Here is a 19290-nt window from a genome sequence, read left to right as displayed (position 1 = left end):
GAAACCAAAAAGAAGATCTACAGGTAAAAAAAAAAAACCAGAAGAACAGAGCTAGGAATCATCAGATGCCACAGAAAGTGGTGGATGAGGTGAGGGAGGTTTGGAGAGGCACAGGATGGCCCAGGGGATTCCTGCCATTCCCCAGCTCGTGCCCACACATCCTTCCACCCACCAGGAAGGGGGATCCAAGCCAGCCCTCCTCCTGCAGGGAAAGGCCCAGCCCAGGGGAGCAGGAAGTGCCTCGGGGATTAGGGGCTGCAAATCCTCAGCAGGGCTCGGTGAGGACACGAAAGCTGCTTGTCCTGGTTCCATCCTGCACCTGCAGCTGCTCCTGGCCAGCCTGGCTCCCTCCTGACACCTCTGGGCCACCTCTGGGCCCATTCCCTGACACCTCTGGGCCCATTGACTGACACCTCTGGGCCACCTCTGGGCCCATTCCCTGACACCTCTGGGCCCATTCCCTGACACCTCTGGGCCCATTCCCTGGCCACCTCTGGGCCACCTCTGGGACCATTCCCTGACACCTCTGGCTCTGTTTCCCTGGTCACATCTGGCTCCATTTCCTGGCCACATCTGGCTCCATTCCCTGGCCACATCTGGCTCCATTCCCTGGCCACCTCTGGCTCTATTTCCCTGGCCACATCTGGCTCCTTTCCTGGCCACCTCTGGCTCCATTTCCTGGCCACCTCTGGCTCCATTCCCTGGCCACCTCTGGCTCTATTTCCCTGGCCACATCTGGCTCCTTTCCTGGCCACCTCTGGCTCCATTTCCTGGCCACCTCTGGCTCCATTCCCTGGCCACATCTGGCTCCATTCCCTGGCCACATCTGGCTGTATTTCCCTGGCCACCTCTGGCTCCATTCCCTGGCCACCTCTGGCTCCATTCCCTGGCCACATCTGGCTCCTTTCCTGCCACCTCTGGCTCCATTCCCTGGCCACATCTGGCTCAATTCCCTGGCCACCTCTGGCTCCTTTCCTGGCCACCTCTGGCTCCTTTCCCAGTCCCCCAGCTCTGACACCCACCCCTGAGTGGTGGCACCTTGGTGGCAGCACCCTTTGTGTCCCCCCTGCCAAAACCAGGGTGACCAGGACATCCCTGTGGCAAATTTTCCAATTTTGGGAGCAGGACAATGCCCCAAATCAAAGGGATTTTACTATGCCAGGGTGACCAGGACATCTCTCATCTCCCAATTTTGGGAAAAGGACAATGTTCCAATGGGGTGATCCTGTGCCAGGGTGACCTGGAAATTCCCATGGCCAAAAATCCTCCAATTTTGGGATAAGGACAATGCTCCAGTGGATGATCCTGTGCCAAAGTGACCAGGAAATTCCCATGGCCAAAAATTCTCCAATTTTGGAAGCAGAAACCTGCTCCAAGTCAAAGTGTTGACCCCATGCCAGGGTGACCAGGACATCCCCATGGCCAAAAACTCTAAAATTTTGGGATAAGGACAATGCTCCGGTGGGGTGATCCTGTGCCAAAGTGACCTGGAAATTCCCATGGCCAAAAATTCTCAATGTTCCAAGGGAATGGCACCAATTCAAGCTGCCCATGACATTCCCATGGCAAAAAATCCTCCAATTTTGGGAGCAGGAACATGTCCAAGGGAATGGCACCAAGCCAAGGTGAGCAGGGCACCCCCTGCTCTGAGAGGGTCAGACAGAGTCAGTTAAACTGAGACCTGAAAGTCCCTAAATCCTGTGGATTTCCAAACCACCTGGCTCCTTTAAGCTGCTTCCTTCCTTAAATAAGGACACACAAGATGGAAAATTCATTATCCAGCCCCAATCCCTGACTGGGAAGAACTGGGAGAGTGAAGTGCAAACCAGCTGGATTTGTCCCTTTCTGCCCCAAATCCTCTGCTCTGGTGTGAGATTCCACAGCAGCTCCCAAATTGGAGCCAGCCCATCCCTCCTGCCCAGCTCCTTGCCCAACCCATCCCCTGAAAAATGCAAAATTCTCACTGGAGCTTTGCTCCTTCCCTGAAAAGAAATGAGTCATTGCCAGCCAAAGGCTTTTTGGGGCTGGAAAAGCCAAATTGTGAATAACCCTACCAGCCCAGAAGCAGAAGGATTGAAACAATAACCCTCCACACCCCTCACCCTAAATCTACTACTGCTTTTTTTCAACTTGGTTTAACAAATTCCCCAAGATTTGCCTGGAAACTCCAATCCCTGGACAACTGAATGGAGATTTTACTGCCCATGTGCCTCTGATTACAATATATTACCACTAATGATAATTGTTCTGGATTATACTTATCTGTTTTTTGGCTAATAAACCATAAAAGACCACCAGTGAAGATGTAATAAAGTGCAGCTGTTGCAGCAAAAAAAAAAAAATTTAAAAAAGTTTTTTTTTTTCTAGGTCAGAGCAAAGTTGGGAGAGGCTTGGGAGAGTGAGGGGAAGGGAAATCTAAGTGGAAATAAGAAGAGCTCCTCAAGGCAGCTTTCATTAATCTGGAACTTTTCTGCCAGAACCAGCAGTGGGGTTTATCTGCCAGCAGGACAAGGGGAGGGAGGTGCAAGCTCTGCATTTCTCTCCTGCATCTCATTAGCCTCAAAATGGACCCTTGGGCTCCTCAGAAATGTTCCTGGCCAGGGATGCACCTCCAAAGGGAAGGAGGAGGGAAGGGAAGGGGAGTTTTTGTTCTCAGAGTGGGGATGAAGCTTCCCCAGCATGGAATATTAAGCTGGTTAAAGGAACACAGGGTGAAGATTTGCAGGTGCCAAAGGGCAGGAAAATGGGAAAAAAAAAATTAAAAAAACCTCAATCTCTCATCTTCTAGGCCAATGGAAATTCAGCAAGTTGGAGAGAAACATGAATTTAGAGAAACATGAAAAATGAATTTAGAGAAACATGGAATGGGTTGGGTGGGAATTGATCTGATCCACATCCAGCCCCTTCCACACCTTCCACTGTGGCTGCTCCAAACTTCCAGAAATGGGGAATCCTCAGGGAAATCCATCCCAGCCCCTCCCAGGGAACAATTCCTTCCCTAAACCTCACCCAGCCCTGCCCTTCCCTGGGTCCTGTTCCCCCATCCCTTGTCCCAAATTCCTCTCCTGGGAATTCTGGAATGGTTTGGGTGGGAAGGGACCCTAAAAATCCCCCAGTGCCACCCCTGCCATGGGGACACCTCCCACTGTCCCAGGGGGATCCAAACTGGATTTTTCCTTCCCAAAATCCCATCTAAGCTTGTCCAGGGAGCCATTCCCTGTGTCCTGTCCCTCCATCTCTTGTCCCAAAATATCCCAAATCCCTCTCCTGAGAATTCTGGAATGGTCTGGGTTGGAAGGGACCTTAAAAGTCACCCAGTGCCACCCCTGCCATGGCAGGGACACCTCCCAACCTGGCCTGGGACATTCCAGGGATCCACAGCTCCTCTGGGAATTCCATCCCAAAATCCCATCTAACTCTGTCCTCTCCTGTCACTCCATCCCTTGTCCCAAATTCCCCTCCTGAGAATTCTGGAATGGTCTGGGTTGGAAGTGACCCTAAAAATCCCCCAGTGCCACCCCTGCCATGGGGACACCTCCCACTGTCCCAGGGGGATCCAAACTGGATTTTTTCTTCCCAAAATCCCATCTAAGCTTGTCCAGGGAGCCATTCCCTGTGTCCTGTCCCTCCATCCCTTGTCCCAAAATATCCCAAATCCCTCTCCAGATCTCCTGGAGCCCCTTTAGGACTCTCAGGTCTCCCTGGAGCCTTTTCCTCTCTCTCCCTGCTCTCCCAAAATTTGAGAATTTTTGGCCATGGGAATCTCCTGGTCACCTCCTTTTGCCTCAGAGCAGGTTCCACTTCCCAAAATTAGGGAGGTTTGGCCATGGCAATGTCATTGTCACCTTCTTTTCACCCAGAGCAGGTTCCTGCTCCCAAAATTGGAGAATTTTTGACCATGGGAATGTCCTGGTCACCCTGACCATGGGAATGTCACTGTCACCTCCTTTACCATAAGTAGATTCCTATTCCCAAAATTGAGAATTTTTGGCCATGGGAATGTCACTGTCACCTCCCTTTACCATAAGCAGGTTCCTGTTCCCAAAATTGAGAATTTTTGGCCATGGCAATGTCACTGTCACCTTCTTTTCACCCAGAGCAGGTTCCTGCTCCCAAAATTGAGAATTTTTGGCCATGGCAATGTCATTGTCACCTCCCTTTGCCATGAGCAGGTTCCTGTTCTCAAAATTGGGGAATTTTTGCACATGGGAATGTCATTGTCACCTCCCTTTCTCTTGGAGAAGGTTCTTGTTCCCAAAATTGGAGAATTTTTGGCCATGGGAATGTCATTGTCACCTCCTTTACCATAAGCAGGTTCTTGTTGCCAAAATTGAGAATTTTTGACCATGGCAATGTCATTGTCACCTCCCTTTGCCATGAGCAGGTTCCTGTTCCCAAAATTGGAGAATTTTTGGCCATGGCAATGTCATTGTCACCTTCTTTTCACCCAGAGCAGGTTCCTGTTCCCAAAATTGAGAATTTTTGGCCATGGCAATGTCACTGTCACCTCCTTTACCATGAGCAGATTCCTATTCCCAAAATTGAGAATTTTTGGCCATGGCAATGTCATTGTCACCTTCTTTTCACCCAGAGCAGGTTCCTGCTCCCAAAATTGAGAATTTTTGGCCATGGGAATGTCACTGTCACCTCCCTTTACCATAAGCAGGTTCCTGTTCCCAAAATTGAGAATTTTTGACCATGGCAATGTCACTGTCACCTCCTTTACCATGAGCAAGTTCCTGTTCCCAAAATCTGAGAGGTTTTACATCCCCCATGGGCACCTGGAAATGGTTTAATTCTCCTGAATTCACCACTCCAGGATTTCAAACCCAAGGCAGATTTGCAGGGAAAGGGATTGACTTTCATTTCACCAACTAACACAAGCTGAGAGGGAAAAATAAAAAAATAAAAAAAAAAAAACCTCAACCCAGAATATCTCAGAAACACAAGTTCTTCCAATTTTAACAGAATGCTGGAAGAAAAAGTTAATGTATCTTTCATGAGGACAATCTAGATAATAAGCAACACAATTCTACAGCAAAAGGCTGGGATTTTTTTTTTCCTTTTTTCTTTCTTTCTTCTTATTTTTTTTTCCTTAAACAAGCAGGAATTTCTGGTTGTAGAGAAAGGATTTGAGTCACCAAACATCCCCCAGACAGGAAGGTGCTGTAACCTCAGGTGTGAAGTGATCCAGGAGATTTTACTTTCAGATTTGGGCAGAAACAACAACTTTAAGAGGAAAAAAAAAAAAATAAATAAATAAAAAAAAAACCTAAACCACGACAACCCCTCCATGTGTCAAAGCTAAACTGAAATTGTTATTCAGCAATTTGCAACACTTACTGTCATATTAAAGTAATTTCATTTTATTTTTGCTGGCTGGCTCTGCTCCTGTAACAAAACAGCAAATCTGGGGATTTGAGGGGATGTTTGGGAAAAATCTGAATTTCTCCTGCAAGGTTGGGGGCACAGCCTGTGACCCTGGCAAAGGTGGAAATTTTGCAGGTCAGATGTGACAAAACTCTGGGATTTGGGTGTTTTCCCCTCATTTCCAACCTCCCTGGCTACAAAGGCTCTGCACTCTCTCCTTCTTTGCATGGAAATATTATTTATAAACATGCAGGAACTTTCACTTTCTCCTTTTCAATTTAGGAAAATTTGCAAATTTTGCTCAACCAGCCAATTTCTGACCCCCCAGGATGATCTCAAGCTCTTTGCTGGAGTGAAGAGTTGATAAAAACCAACACATAAACAGAGAGAAATTTGAATTATTCATCTTTTGGGGGCTCCTTCCAGCTTAGGATACTGCATGATTTTATACCTCAGGAGTTCTTTAAGCTACAGGTGAGGACAAAAAGGTGAAATTATTGTTAATGAAGGTATCAAGGGTAGGAGCAGCTCAGGATGATGATGGTGGTACTCACTTTTTCAAAGGCTCTATCACTGTCTTTTGGATCTGATTCACCTGTGGAAAGCAGAAAAGGGAGGATTGAACATCAGGATGGCTGAAAAAATCCCATTTTCACAAGGATGGGAGGGATCCTGGGCACAACCACCCTGTCCTTGAACCTGCAGGAGGGAATTCCTCCCATGGGAGCTGAAACCAGCCAGAAACTGAGAGCAGAGAAACTGGGTGGGGATGGGGGTAAAAAGGGAAAAAGGGGAAAGAAAGATTCTGCACAAGGGATGGAGGGGACAGGAGAGCACAGGGTTTGATGGGATTTTGGGATGGAATTCCCAGAGGAGCTGTGGATCCCTGGAATGTCCCAGGCCAGGTTGGGAGGTGTCCCTGCCATGGCAGGGGTGGCACTGGCTGATTTTTAGGGTCACTTCCAACCAAAACTATTCCAGAATTCCCTGGAGAGGGATTTGGGCCAAGAGATGGAGGGACAGGAGAGGACAAGCTGGGATGGGATTTTGGGAAGGAAAAATCCAGTTTGGATCCCCCTGGGACAGTGGGAGGTGTCCCCATGGCAGGGGTGGCACTGGGGGATTTTTAAGGCCCCTTCCAACCCAAACCATTCCAGAATTCCCTGGAGAGGAATTTGGGCCATGGGATGGAGGGACAGGACACAGGGAATGGCTCCCTGGACAAGCTTAGATGGGATTTTGGGAAGGAAAAATCCAGTTTGGATCCCCCTGGGACAGTGGAAGGTGTCCCCATGGCAGGGGTGGCACTGGGGGATTTTTAAGGCCCCTCCCCACCCAAACTATTCCAGAATTCCCAGGTTCAAGGGATGGAGGGACAGGACCCAGGGAAGGGCAGGGCTGGGTGGGGTTTAGGGAAGGAATTGTTCCCTGGGAGGGTGGGAGGGGCTGGGATGGATTTCCCCATTTCTGGAAGTGTCCAGGGCGAGTTTGGAGCATCCTGGCTCAGTGAGAGGTTAAAACCTAAAACCCCTCCCAGGCCCAACCACTCCATGACTCCCCAAAATTCCAGCATTCCATGACCCCCAGCTCCCACCTTCTCCTGGTTGAAGGAGTCCATCCTCCTCATGGCTGTGTCAAAAGCTGTGACCATCTCCAGGAAGGAGGGCTCCTGCTCACACAGGGGGTTGGACAGCAGGTCTGAGGAGATCTTCACTGCAGACTTGGACATGGCTGGGGGAGGAACCAGACAGGGTCAGGTTAAAAACACAAAAAAACACAAAGGAGAAGAATTGCCCGTGTTCAGGCTTGGGTGTTTATTAAATTTATCTAAAGTAAAAAGAGTTCAGCAGCAATTCCAGCCACCAGCTAAATGTGAGCAAGTTGGAGCTGGTCACAAGGTCTTTTAAAACTAAACAGTCCAATAAAGAATTAACACCTCTATTATTTATACTTTTGACCCAATAACCAAACTCCTGTGACACTCAGTGCAGCACTGACTGTCCAACCAAAAATTACTGCCTGAAATCAGGAAGATGAAGAAGAAGACAACATCCAAATCCTTTATCTTGTCCCATACCTACCACTATATTATAAAAACCTCAAACCTGAAATTGTGAAGACAGAAGAAGACAACATCCAAATCCTTTATCCTGTCCCATATCTATCACTAATATTGTAAAAACCTCAATCCTGAAATTATGAAGAAGACAGAAGGACATAACATCCAAATCTTTATCTTGTCCCACACTCACTATATTGTAAAAACCTTAAACCTGAAATTGTGAAGATGAAGACAGAAGGACACAACATCCAAATCCTTTATCTTGTCCCATACTCACTATATTATAAAAACCTCAGATTTAAAACCCTTCACATGTGGAATCACACACTTCTATTTAATTACATGATTTTAACTCCATCACCCAAATTTTAGAAGTTTTCTCCAAGGTTTCAAGTCACAAGCAGTGATCTCCTGGGGGCCAGTGTCAGAAAGAACAGAAAGATCAAAATCTCAGGTTCCAACAATTTCCCACTGCAAAAATCAGGGAGCTGAGGAAGGCAGGAGGGGCTCAGCTCAACCTTCCAGGGAGAGAGAAAAGCAAGGAAAAGGCACCAATTCATTCATGTAAACACCCAGAGAAGTGTTTTTATATAAGTTAAGTCTGAACCACTCCAAAGTGAGGCTTGTGATGCTGCCAGAAATAATCCCAGACTAACAAAAGCACTGTTCTCTTTTTTAAAAAAAAACCCCAGAGATGGGATTTTTATACATCATTAAGTGTCACTCTCAGCCTCACTACAGCTCTTCCACAACGAGAAAAATCACAGTCCATTAAGTCTTTCAAATGGTTGTAAAAAAAAAAAAAAAAATCATGGATTTGAAGTGGATTTAGTGGGGAAGGACCAGACTGACAGGGCTGGGAGAGGAGGTTTCACTTTCCCTTTCCAAACACAAAGAGCAGGGACACAAGTTAAGGGTTGTGCCCTCAATAATCCTAAATTTTGTGCCTGTGGAGAATGAGTGAGGGGGGATATGAAGTCCCTGCAGGTCCTGGGAGTGTCACCAAGGAATCCAGAAGCAGCAGGTCATGGTCTGACTGAGCATTCTGCTTGTTTTCCATCAGCCACATCCCTCTTTATCCAAACACTTGGAAAATTCGATGACAGAACCACCACACAAAGCAGCAAGAAATTAGGGAAGGTACAGAATGGAATAAAAGACTAATACAAAGGAAAGCATAAATACAAACAGGGATAAAATAGACTAAAAAAAAAAAAAAAAAAAGTTCTTTTTCCTCAGTGCTGGAAGTTATTCCAGTTAGAGATCACAAAGCCAGATGCTTGAGCAGTGCTATGGAGGAGCTTTGGAAAAACTCCCTCAGATATTAAAAGTTCAAATCATGTGAATAATGGGGCTTAAGATCATAAATCAAGGGGTTAAACATTCTGATTTAAAGGTTACACACAATTATAATGGAGAGAGCTGAGAAGCAGCAGAGCTGGGAGCTCAGTGCAGAACAAAACTCTCACCCTGGAATAACAAAGCTCCTGAATCCATCTATTATCCAAACATGAAGGCTTTGGGCATTTAAACCTTTAAACAGATGGGATTTAATCCATATGTGGGACCACATCTGAGGAGGGATTTGTGCCAGAATGGGATGGAGTTAACAATGGCAGAACTCCTTTGGCTGGAAGAAAAATGAAGTTTTGCTTCACAGGAAAGGATTGGAAGGGAACTGGAGGGAGGGAGTGGCAGGGTCAGGCTGGGAGGTCGGGAATTGGGGGGGGCTGGGCTTGTCCAGGGGGAATTTGGGTCAGGAATTTCCTCTGCATCACTGACATCACCTGGAGAGAGCTGAAAACTGGGGTATGAGAGTGCCAGGGCAGGGAGGAGAGGAGAGAGAAGGAGAAGGAGAAGGAGAAGGAGAAGGAGAAGGAGAAGGAGAAGGAGAAGGAGAAGGAGAAGGAGAAGGAGAAGGAGAAGGAGAAGAAGGAGGGATCACCTGTCCCCCAGGGTGGTTCAGGAGGGCCTCCACAGCTCTTTTGCTCATTAAGCATGTGAGATGCAGCTCCAATTAAAGGAATTTCAGATTTTAGGGCCCAGAGCAGCCAGATACAAACCTGAGCCATGGGGATCCCACGAGCTACCTGCACCTCATTCCACAGGAGAGCTTTTAGCTCCAGTTAAGAACATCCTCCTGCTCCTTATTTCCATTTTGTTTTATTTCCCCAGGAGGGTGGGGAAGGGGCTGAGTGAGCCCCAGCCATGGCCAGGGATGCTGCCAACCCCATTCCCTGTGTGGAAGGACCTCTCTGGGATATTTCCATGCACAGGAATTCACTCTAGTTCTGAGCTGAGCTTTTTGGGAAGAAGGTGGAGACTGGAGCCACCACTCCTTTGCCAGGAGTGTTTGCAGGCAGTGAAGAACCAACCCCCTGAGCTGGAGGAAGGAGACAGGAGGACAAAATGCTGCCAACCTCGCTGGATTTGGGGCTGGATGTTGGGAATGGGCACTGCCAGGTGAGCAGAGGGATTGATCTGACCCACCTCCTGCTCCTCCAGCCCTCCCTCAGCAGGCTGTGTGCTCCCTCCACTCATCATTTCGAGCCTTTAAATGAGAAATCAGATCTTCCTGGCTCTGGCCAAGGCTCATTTGTGACTCTGCCATGTAACAGAACGGAAAAAGAAAGTCCTCCCACAGCTCCTCTGGGACTTGAAATGCTCCATATAAACAACGCCCACTGCAAGGGAGGGGAGGGGAATCCTTAACGAGGAAAAACTTACCAAGGATCCCTGACAATGACCAGAGTCCTCAAAAAGGGCAATTTGCACCTGGAGAGGAGCCCTGGGTGGCTGGTGCTCTTCCCACCCCTCTCCCCGTGCTGGAAGGGTGGGAGAGCAGAGGCTGGATGTGTGTTTGTGTCAGGAAATACCCAGGGCAGAGCTGGATGTGTGTTTGTGTCAGGAAATACCCAGGGCAGAGCTGGATGTGTGTTTGTGTCAGGAAATACCCAGGGCAGAGGCTGGATGTGTGTTTGTGTCAGGAAATACCCAGGGCAGAGGCTGGATGTGTGTTTGTGTCAGGAAATACCCACACACACACAGGGCAGAGGCTGGATGTGTGTTTGTGTCAGGAAACAGCCACACACACACAGGGCAGAGGCTGGATGTGTGTTTGTGTCAGGAAATACCCCCACACACACACAGGGCAGAGCTGGATGTGTGTTTGTGTCAGGAAATACCCTCACACACACACAGGGCAGAGGCTGGGTGTGTGTTTGTGTCAGGAAATACCCTCACACACACACAGGGCAGGGGCTGGATGTGTGTTTGTGTCAGGAAATACCCTCACACACACAGGGCAGAGGCTGGATGTGTGTTTGTGTCAGGAAATACCCAGAGCAGAGGCTGGATGTGTGTTTGTGTCAGGAAATACCCAGGGCAGAGGCTGGATGTGTGTTTGTGTCAGGAAATACCCACACACACAGGGCAGAGCTGGATGTGTGTTTGTGTCAGGAAATACCCTCACACACACAGGGCAGAGGCTGAATGTGTGTTTGTGCTGTTTGTGTCAGGAAATACCCACACACACACACAGGGCAGAGGCTGGATGTGTGTTTGTGTCAGGAAATACCCACACACACACACAGGGCAGAGCTGGATGTGTGTTTGTGTCAGGAAATACCCACACACACACAGGGCAGAGCTGGATGTGTGTTTGTGCTGTTTGTGTCAGGAAATACCCATCTCAGACCTGGAAGAATGACTCCTGGTTGGGGTTATTTTTTTTTGTTTTTGTTTTTCAGAAACTGAGGCAAAGAAAAGAAAGGGATTTGTCCAAGAGCAGTGAGCCCACAGCACTGCCTGTGCTCCCTGGGCTGAGCTCTGCTCACAGCCCTCTTGCAGATGGCCTTGTAACTAAGCAAACTGAGTGGGACTGAGCTCTGGATTTGTTTTCCAGACTTGTCACACATTACTCATGTGATCTCCAGAAAAGTCACTTCATCTCCCTGTGGCCAAGTTCACAGTCGATGTATCCTCCAGTCACTTACCCAAATCTGCATCTGTGCTTTTCTTCATATCCTTCTGAAGTTTTTTGGTCTGATCTTCCAATCTGAAAGATGGGAGAGAAAGAAGAATCTTGGAAAGAAAGAAACCCAAGTGTATCATCCCTGCAACAAATCATTTACGGGCTGAATATGCTGGCTTCTGCTGGGAGTTAAAAATATCCAGGCAAGGCTTGATGAAGTTCAGTGCAGCTCAACCCTTTTGGGTTGTTTTCAGATGGTTTTTAACCTTTTCAAGTTGGTGATCTCTTATTCATAGTTTGCATATTTCCTCCAAGTTCTCACACTTTGCACAAATGGCAAAGCCAAATGCTTGCAGATGATCCCTGGGAGCTCCTGTGACACAGGCAGGATGGCAAAGCCACTCCTGCTCCTCTGAGGTGTTGGGCTCTTTGGGGACCCTGAAGCTTTCTGGCAATTTTACACTTTTTTTTTTTTTTTTTTTTTTTTTTTTTTTTTTTTTTTTTTTTAATAAAGCTGCCAGAATCTGCAACCCCACTGTGAATGCTTCTGAGGACACCTCTGAACGCTCAGAGAATTGGAAATTACAGGGCAGTGAGGGATTTGCTCCCTGGGAAGAGCATCCCTGGCTAAAACCCCCTGGGAAGGTGCAATGGGAGGAGGGAAGCACGTGGCCAGTCCTGTCTGACCAGTGTGGCTGATACTCACTGCTGCAGCTTCCCATATTCCCTTTCAAAGTCTCTCTCCACCTGTGGAAAGAAGAGATGGAAATCAGCTCCAGGGGACTCAGGGAAAGCTGTCCTGGGAAATGCCACGCTGAGCCCAGCACAAGCTGCAGCTTTAATGGGAGCTATGCCTCCAAAGTAAAGGAAATTTTGGGGTTTTTGAGCTCCAGACTCTCCTGGAACCAGCACCAAACATGTCAGCTCGAGCCAAGGTTGCTCCAGCACAGGAACTGGGAGCTGATGGAATAAATGGGAATGCTCTAAGAGCAGGGAGGTCACAGCCTAGCACAGGATGTTCCCTCCCAAAAACTGGGGGGAGCTGCTTCTCCTAAGCCCCACTGAGGACCCTGAGGTGGCTCTGGCTCTTTCCTCCTTTTCACAGGATGGTGAAACTCCCCCCAGAGCCCTTCCATCTCTGCATTATTCACCCTCTCCACACACTCCTGACCCCCCCAGCAGCTCCCTGCCATGAATTCCCTGGGCTGGAGCACAGCCCCAGTGTCCTGGGACACCTCCAGCAGGGAGGGAACCCTGAGCTCCGGGCTCAGAGCTCCAGCCCAGCCTTCTCCCCATGCTACCTCACTGCCTGCTCCCTCCTACTTGCTAGCTGGCAGCAAACCTCCAGTGATAGGAGATATTTTAAGGAACTTTTCTTTCCATGCTGACTGTTTTAACACACTTAAAACATTCATTCCACACCTCGTCAACCAGAGAAGCAAACGGATTTCAATTGACCAGCCAAGAGTAAATCCGTGTGCGTTTGTTGTCATGGGATCAGAGCTGGGTTCAGTTGTGTTGTCAAGCTCCCTGTGCTATTAAGGAAATGCAGAGTGGTGGGAGCAGCCAGGACTAGAAGGATCCAAAGGTTTGTTCCAATTCTTCCTGCTGGCCCCGAGATTTCAAGCCCAGGCTCGATGCTGTGTTTAATGGGGACGTTTGCTTGTCGAGCAGAACTGCTGTTAAAAGCTTGGGGAGGGGTTCAAGATGGAGGTAAAAATCCCCTTTTTTGGGGGATTTGAACTCCGCCAGGCTGAGCTGTGCCCAGCCACATTCCAGCCCCATCCCAGCTGCCAGCTGTCCGCACCATCCGCTCCCACCATCCGGGGGATGCGAGCTGGGCTCTCTCCTCCCCATCCCCCTGCTCCAAAAAACCCTCCCCTTGGAGCTCCAGCTCCCTTTTCGCGCTGCTAAAATTGGGTGCTGGAGAGAACAGCCACGGAGCAGTGTGGGGGCAGCTCACACGACTTGTGCCTGGCGTTGGGGGAGCCAGAAATCCCAAATCCGCGGCAGCTGGCGCCCTGCAGGTCAGGTAACCAGCACATAGTAAAGCTCAGCCTCCATCCCCGTGCCTGTTCCGGCTGCTCAAATACCCAGGGGGCTATTGCACTCTATTTATAGGCTTGAGGTGTGAATTGTTTTGGTTGCAAACCACACAGGGTCGGGCACGACTCAAAGATCTGCCCCCCTTTCCAAGGCGGGGGGTGTCGTTCCCTTCTCCTTCCCTCGTTCCCTTCTCCTTCCCTCGTTCCCTTCTCCTTCCCTCGTTCCCCTCTCCTTCCCTCCTTCCCTTCTCCTTCCCTCCTTCCCTTCTCCTTCCCTCGTTCCCTTCTCCTTCCCTCGTTCCCTTCTCCTTCCCTCGTTCCCTTCTCCCTCCCTCGTTCCCTTCTCCTTCCCTCATTCCCTTCTCCTTCCCTCATTCCCTTCTCCTTCCCTCCTTCCCTTGTTTCCTTCTCCTTCCCTCGTTCTCTTCTCCTTCCCTCGTTCCCTTCTCCTTCCCTCCTTCCCCTCTCCTTCCCTCCTTCCCTTCTCCTTCCCTCCTTCCCTCCTTCCCTTCTCCTCCCCTCGCTGTGTTTAGGAGGATTTGCTCAGCAACCGATTCCTCCCAAAAAGCTGGAGGGTTTGGCTGTGGAATACCTGCAAGTATTCAGGGTTTCTGTCCCTTTTTTGCTGTCAGATTCGCCCGTTTCTGGGCAATGATCAAAAGGAATCATTGCTCAAAGGACGTGGAGCAGCTTCCAGGGGCTCCAGGGGAGCTGGAAAGGGATTTGGACAAAGGGCAGGGCACAGGGAATGGCTTCCCACTGCCAGAGGACAAGGTTAGATGGGATTTTGGGAAGGAAAAATCCTTCCCAAAGGATTTGGGATGGAATTCCCAGAGGAGCTGTGGCTGCCCCTGGATCCCTGGGAGTGTCCAAGGAAAGGTTGGAGCACCTGGGAGAGTGGAAAATGTCCCTGCTCATGGCAGAAGGAGAAACAAAACGAATTTAAAGCTCCCTTCCCACCCAAACCATTCTGGGATCCACAAAAAGGCAAAACCTCCCCACCTTGAGACCCTCTGGGTGCTGTGAACCCCCCAAACCTCCCGAGCTCCCCCAAAACCCCCAGCCCAGAGCCAGAGCCGGAGCCACACGGGCTGGAGGTGACTCCACACGGAGCCACTTCAGCTGCCCAGCCTGACTCACATCCCCAGCCCCATCTCCCAGACAGCTGCCCAAGGATTGCTCTTATTTTTCACGCCCACAGGCAGCAACTGGCTCCCAGTCCCCACAGTCTGCAGCTCCCGGAGCCTCCCAGCCACGGCTGCAGCCTGGATATCCCACAGAAACAGAGGGAAAAGCAGAGGCACAGCCCTGCAAGGAGGACAGGCTGGGAACATTTTGCAGAGCACACAGTAATTCCCACTCCCAGCAGCTCTCCATGGTCACAGAGGCTGGGAGAGGATCAGCACGTTAAGAGGAACGAGAACAAGAAGTACAGGCGAGAAAATTACAATATCCTGAAGGGAAGTTTCCGTATTATTAAAATAATCCCACTGCTCTGCAGCCTCTTTCTGAGGACTCCAAATCAAACCAAGCTTTCTGTATTGAACCTTTTTTTTTTTAATTCTTCCAGGCACAGGGGCTGGGTAATGCAAAAATCGCTCGTCTCGGGGTTTTTATTTAAATCTACATCAAGAGCGACGAGCTCTCGAAAGCTTTGAAATAAAACAACGTTTTCTCCTTCACACAGATTTTTTTTTCTTTTTTTTTTTTTTGTTTGCTAACACTGGGCTTCCCTCCCACCTGTGATCAGATCCCCCCTGCTTGAAGGGCAGGACCCTGGTTATAAGGCAGTGGAGCAAGACTGAAGCCAACAGTACAAAGGGATGGAAATGAGGAACCTTCCTATTCCCCTGGGGTTCATGTTTTTTCCTGGAGGAGGAAGATGAGCTGATTTCTGCATCTTCCAGTGGTCTCAGCCTCTCTGTGGATCCTGGGAAAAAGAGGGAAGTGTGTGTTTCCTTCTCCCTCTTCCCCAAAATAAACCCAAACCCACAGAATTAGGCTGTGAATTCTGTTCTGTGATGGAATTTCTGCTGAGCTTTTGCCATCCCATCAAGAATTTCAAGGTAAGTCCCATGGGTCTGAGCCAGAGCTGAGGAGTGCAGGTGGATCTGGGATGTCACACACTCCACTCAGCAAAATCTCCACATCCCCATCCTGCAAGAAAAGTGGCAAAGGGAAAAAGGAGGCACCTCCTTTGCAGAGACCACTTTGGCCAGAAAAGATTGAAGGAAGAGAATGAAAATGAGCAAAATGATTGAACTGGCATCCCTTGAATTCACCCCACCATTCCCAGGTTTACTCCATTGTTTTGGGATTTCCAGCTGGCTGCTGCAGCCCAAAGGGAAGGTGCAGTGGAATCCTGCTGCTCCTCTGTCCCACAGCCCTGGGGAGGGCAGAGCTGCTGGGATGACTCAAGGAAGGGAGGTTTGGCAGCTCAGGTCTCCACTCCCTGCCAAGCTGACTCAGGAGGAGGAGGAGGGTGAATGGTCTGAGTCAGCCCAGGCCAGAGCAGGGCTGAGGGAAGCAGGGAGGGAGATGGGATCAAACTGGGATCAAATGGGATCAAACCTGAGGCTGCCTCTGCTCCCCTCCCTCCCTCCCTGCCTGCCTGGATCATCCCAGCCCTGGTGAAGGGCAGGGAACAACCTCAGCTTGAACTTGAGCTGCAGGAGAGCAGGAGAGCAGAGCTGTCCCGAGGGAGGAACAACATCTCTGCCATCAGAGCCTTCCTGGCTGAGCAATAACCATGCAGAGATATAATTCTAACAGGTTTAACTCCTATCACTGGGCATTAGTTTAATTGGGCTGTGGGCCTGTGGCCCTGCTGACAGCAGGTTCTCTCTGAGCATTAGATCCTCCCACCCAGCTCCCCCAGCCCGCTGACAGCTGCTCTTTTCAGGGAAGAGGAGGGGAGAGATTATGCTGTCTGGAATTGGATTTGCCCAGGTTAAGGTGGAAACAAAGCACAGCCATGTCTGGGGAGGGGGAGATCACCTCGGTTCACCAGCTGATATTTTCTGCTGGGGTTTCCTTCTCCCTCAAGAGCTCAACTGTGGCTGACACCGTGCCCTTCTCCAAAGGATCACAGCGAGTGGGCACGGGGAGTCATGACTAATTCCTCGGCAGCCCAGGCAAATTGCTTTTCAGGACTGCTCCTGGCCTAGATCTGACATCAGCCCCAGCATGCAGACAACAAAAAAACCTCTCTGGCTGGCTGAGCCTCCCAGCAAAGCCACCCCCCTCTCCTGACTCCAGTCCCAGGCCCCATGGAGAGCCAAAGTTACATCCTAACAAACCCTGCTCTTTTTTTTTTGTTTTGTTTTGTTTTTTTCATCCTTCCCCCTCCCCATCCTCTTTTGTGGTCCGGTCTCAGTGAGTGGGAGATCCTCTACCCACAACCACTTCCCTTCCTATGGGCTTGGGATGCAGCCCTGGAGATGCCACACCTTCCCACTTCCTGCAGTGGGCTCCAGAGCCCAACATCTGGAACATCCCAGCCCTTGGCTGCTGCTGCTGCTCCCAACGTCTGCACAGATGGAGCATCTCAGCCTGCAACTGGGAGGTAAATTTGGGGGCCTGCAGCTCAAAGTGAGGCCATCCCTTCCACAGCACCATGGAATGCCTGATCCCAGGGGATATCCGTGGTTTCCTGCTGTTTGTTCTGCTTTGAAGAGCTGCACTCTGTGCTTGGCAGCAAGCTCCAAGGTTTTGGGCTTCCTGTTTTCTGCTTTCCCTGTATCTGGTGCCTGGAGAACAACACCACCACCATCATCATCATCATCATCATTATTATCATTATCATTATTATCATTATCATCATCCCAAGGCAAGTGGAAGCTTTTTAGAAATCAGTTTCCAACTTTGTTGACACAAAAATCTTGCTCCTGGGGAGCTGAGGGAGGAAGGAAGGAAAAGGAAAAGGCCTGGAAAGGCTCTGGGTGCTGAATGAACCTCTGCTGCCGGATATTCTGAGCTGTTCTATTTAATACACACACATGTATATATAAGCAAAGGCTGCCAACTGCTTCAGAACAGCACATTCCAGCAGCTCTGGGGAAGGGAAGATCTCAAAGGTGCCACCGCTCATCTGCAGGGAGCCTGAGCTCAGGGATGGCTGATCTGAGGGGAGAAAAACCTCCTAACAGCAAGTGCAGCAAGGAAATTGAATATATTCAACTGGGAGGTGAGAATGGGTGGGCTGGAGTTGCCCAGCAGAGCAGAGAAGTTGTGCCCCAGCCTGGAAGGACAACGGGGATGGAAACACTGGGAAAGGCAAAATGTCATGGAGCAAGGAATGTGGGGGGTGCTGACACGAGCTGGGAGAGGTGAGAGGAGCTGAGGCTGGGCTGCCTCACCTGAGGGATCACCAGCCCCTGGAAAAGGGCAGTGAAAACACAGAAGAACCACGGAGGAATCTCACCAGCCTGCCTGGCTGAAATCCTGCGCTGACAGTCTGGAGCTGTTACAGAAAATTGCTGCTCCACGGCAGCAGACAAGCACCAAATCCCTTCAAATCAAACATGACAATCACAGCCTGGAAGGGAATGGTGGGATTAGCCCTCTGCCTGCAGGGAAAATGTCATGTCCCAAGGAGAAACTGCCCCACGGAGGCAGGTGCCCACGCATCCTGCAGAATTAGCTGAGTGTCCCGGAGAGGAAGGATCAGGCCTGGCAGTCTGTGCAGGGATTAGGTCAGGGACAAGCTCTGCCTCTCAGGCCTCCCTTTTTAGAGCAGCTGTCCAGGTGAGTTTTCAGGGCCAGCTCTTGGGAGGTTCCACAGCTTTTTTTTTGGGTTTTGTTTTGTTTTTTTGTTTTTTTGGCACGGGACAAATGCAAAGCCAAGCTGCTTAAGAAGGGAAAATACCACAGCCAGCTGCAAGCAGCAGCACTTGGGGTAGGAGCCTCAAATCCACGGGAATACAAAATGCTTTTTTAATTTGCTTTTAAAGCAAATGCTGTGCAGCACAAATTAATTCACGCCCGAGCACTAAGCATCTCAGCTTATAAGCCTTTCTTTGGAAACAGTTATATTCAGCGATCTGAACCACTCCTCCTCCTCCATCTGCTGCAAAAGGATGAACAAACAAGCCATTGCTGAAAGAAGGAAGGAAGGAAGGAAGGAAGCAAACCCGTTCAGCCATCTCCGAGGAAAACTGTGCCAGACCAAGAGAGCTCTTTTCCCCCACCTCACACACACACACACACACCCCTCCCAGAAAAAAAAAATAAAAAAAAAAAATAAATACAAATTCTAATCCCAAAGCAGAATCCCAAAGCACGGGGCTCCCCCTCGCTCCTCGCACGAGGAGCCGAGCGCTGGTCACACGCGGCAACAGGTTCTGCTGCTCCAGCTCCCTCCCACACGCTGCAAAATGGGACGAGTCAAAGTGCTGCCCTGACTCATCAGCCACATGATCCAAGGCTGGAGCTAAAAAGGGGGAACTGGTTTACTCACTGTCTTGGGTACAATCTGTTTCTTGGGCTGCCCGATCTTGAACGGGATCCTGGAAAAGAGAGAGAAGGGGATGTGTGAGCGCTGATGGTGCTGGGGGGGGTTTGGGGGGCACCAGGGGCTCTCCTGGGGTGGCAGCCCCTCATCCCAGGCACTGGAGAGGGAAAAGAGGGTGGGAGAGACTGTGGGGAGCCTTCTCAGCACTGCCCAGCTTCATCCTGAGGGGCAGCTCCCACCTCTGCTCTGTGACAGCGACAGGAGCAGGGCACGGCTGGGGCTGCACCAGGGGAGGGGCAGCTCGGAATTTAGGGAAAGATTCTTCCCCCCAGGGCTGGAATAAACACTGGGACAGCTCAGCAGGGAATGGGAACAGCCCTGAGGCTGC

The 19290-nt window shown here is 49.8% G+C and overlaps 1 protein-coding gene across 3 annotated transcripts in view; it reads right to left on the bottom strand.

Annotated features, from left to right (window-relative positions):
* The window catches only part of BIN3 (bridging integrator 3), a 55812-nt gene that overhangs the window by 20584 nt on the left and 15938 nt on the right, over positions 1–19290 (bottom strand). For 2 of the 3 annotated variants that reach the window (XM_056508706.1, XM_056508707.1), the window contains exons 2-6: positions 18909–18957; positions 12112–12152; positions 11428–11489; positions 6965–7101; positions 5925–5965 (exon numbers count right to left, since the gene is read on the bottom strand). In XM_056508706.1, coding sequence (XP_056364681.1) covers positions 5925–5965; positions 6965–7101; positions 11428–11489; positions 12112–12152; positions 18909–18957 — 330 coding nt within the window. Of the gene's footprint in view, positions 1–5924; positions 5966–6964; positions 7102–11427; positions 11490–12111; positions 12153–14042; positions 14162–18908; positions 18958–19290 lie in introns of those variants that run through there. The other variant, XM_056508709.1, reaches the window with a different exon arrangement.

Source organism: Oenanthe melanoleuca, chromosome 22, assembly GCF_029582105.1.
Source record: "Oenanthe melanoleuca isolate GR-GAL-2019-014 chromosome 22, OMel1.0, whole genome shotgun sequence".
In the NCBI taxonomy this organism is placed as follows: Eukaryota; Metazoa; Chordata; class Aves; order Passeriformes; family Muscicapidae; genus Oenanthe; species Oenanthe melanoleuca.
Note: the sequence above shows the minus strand (reverse complement) of the source record. Positions and strands in the feature narration are given on the sequence as shown.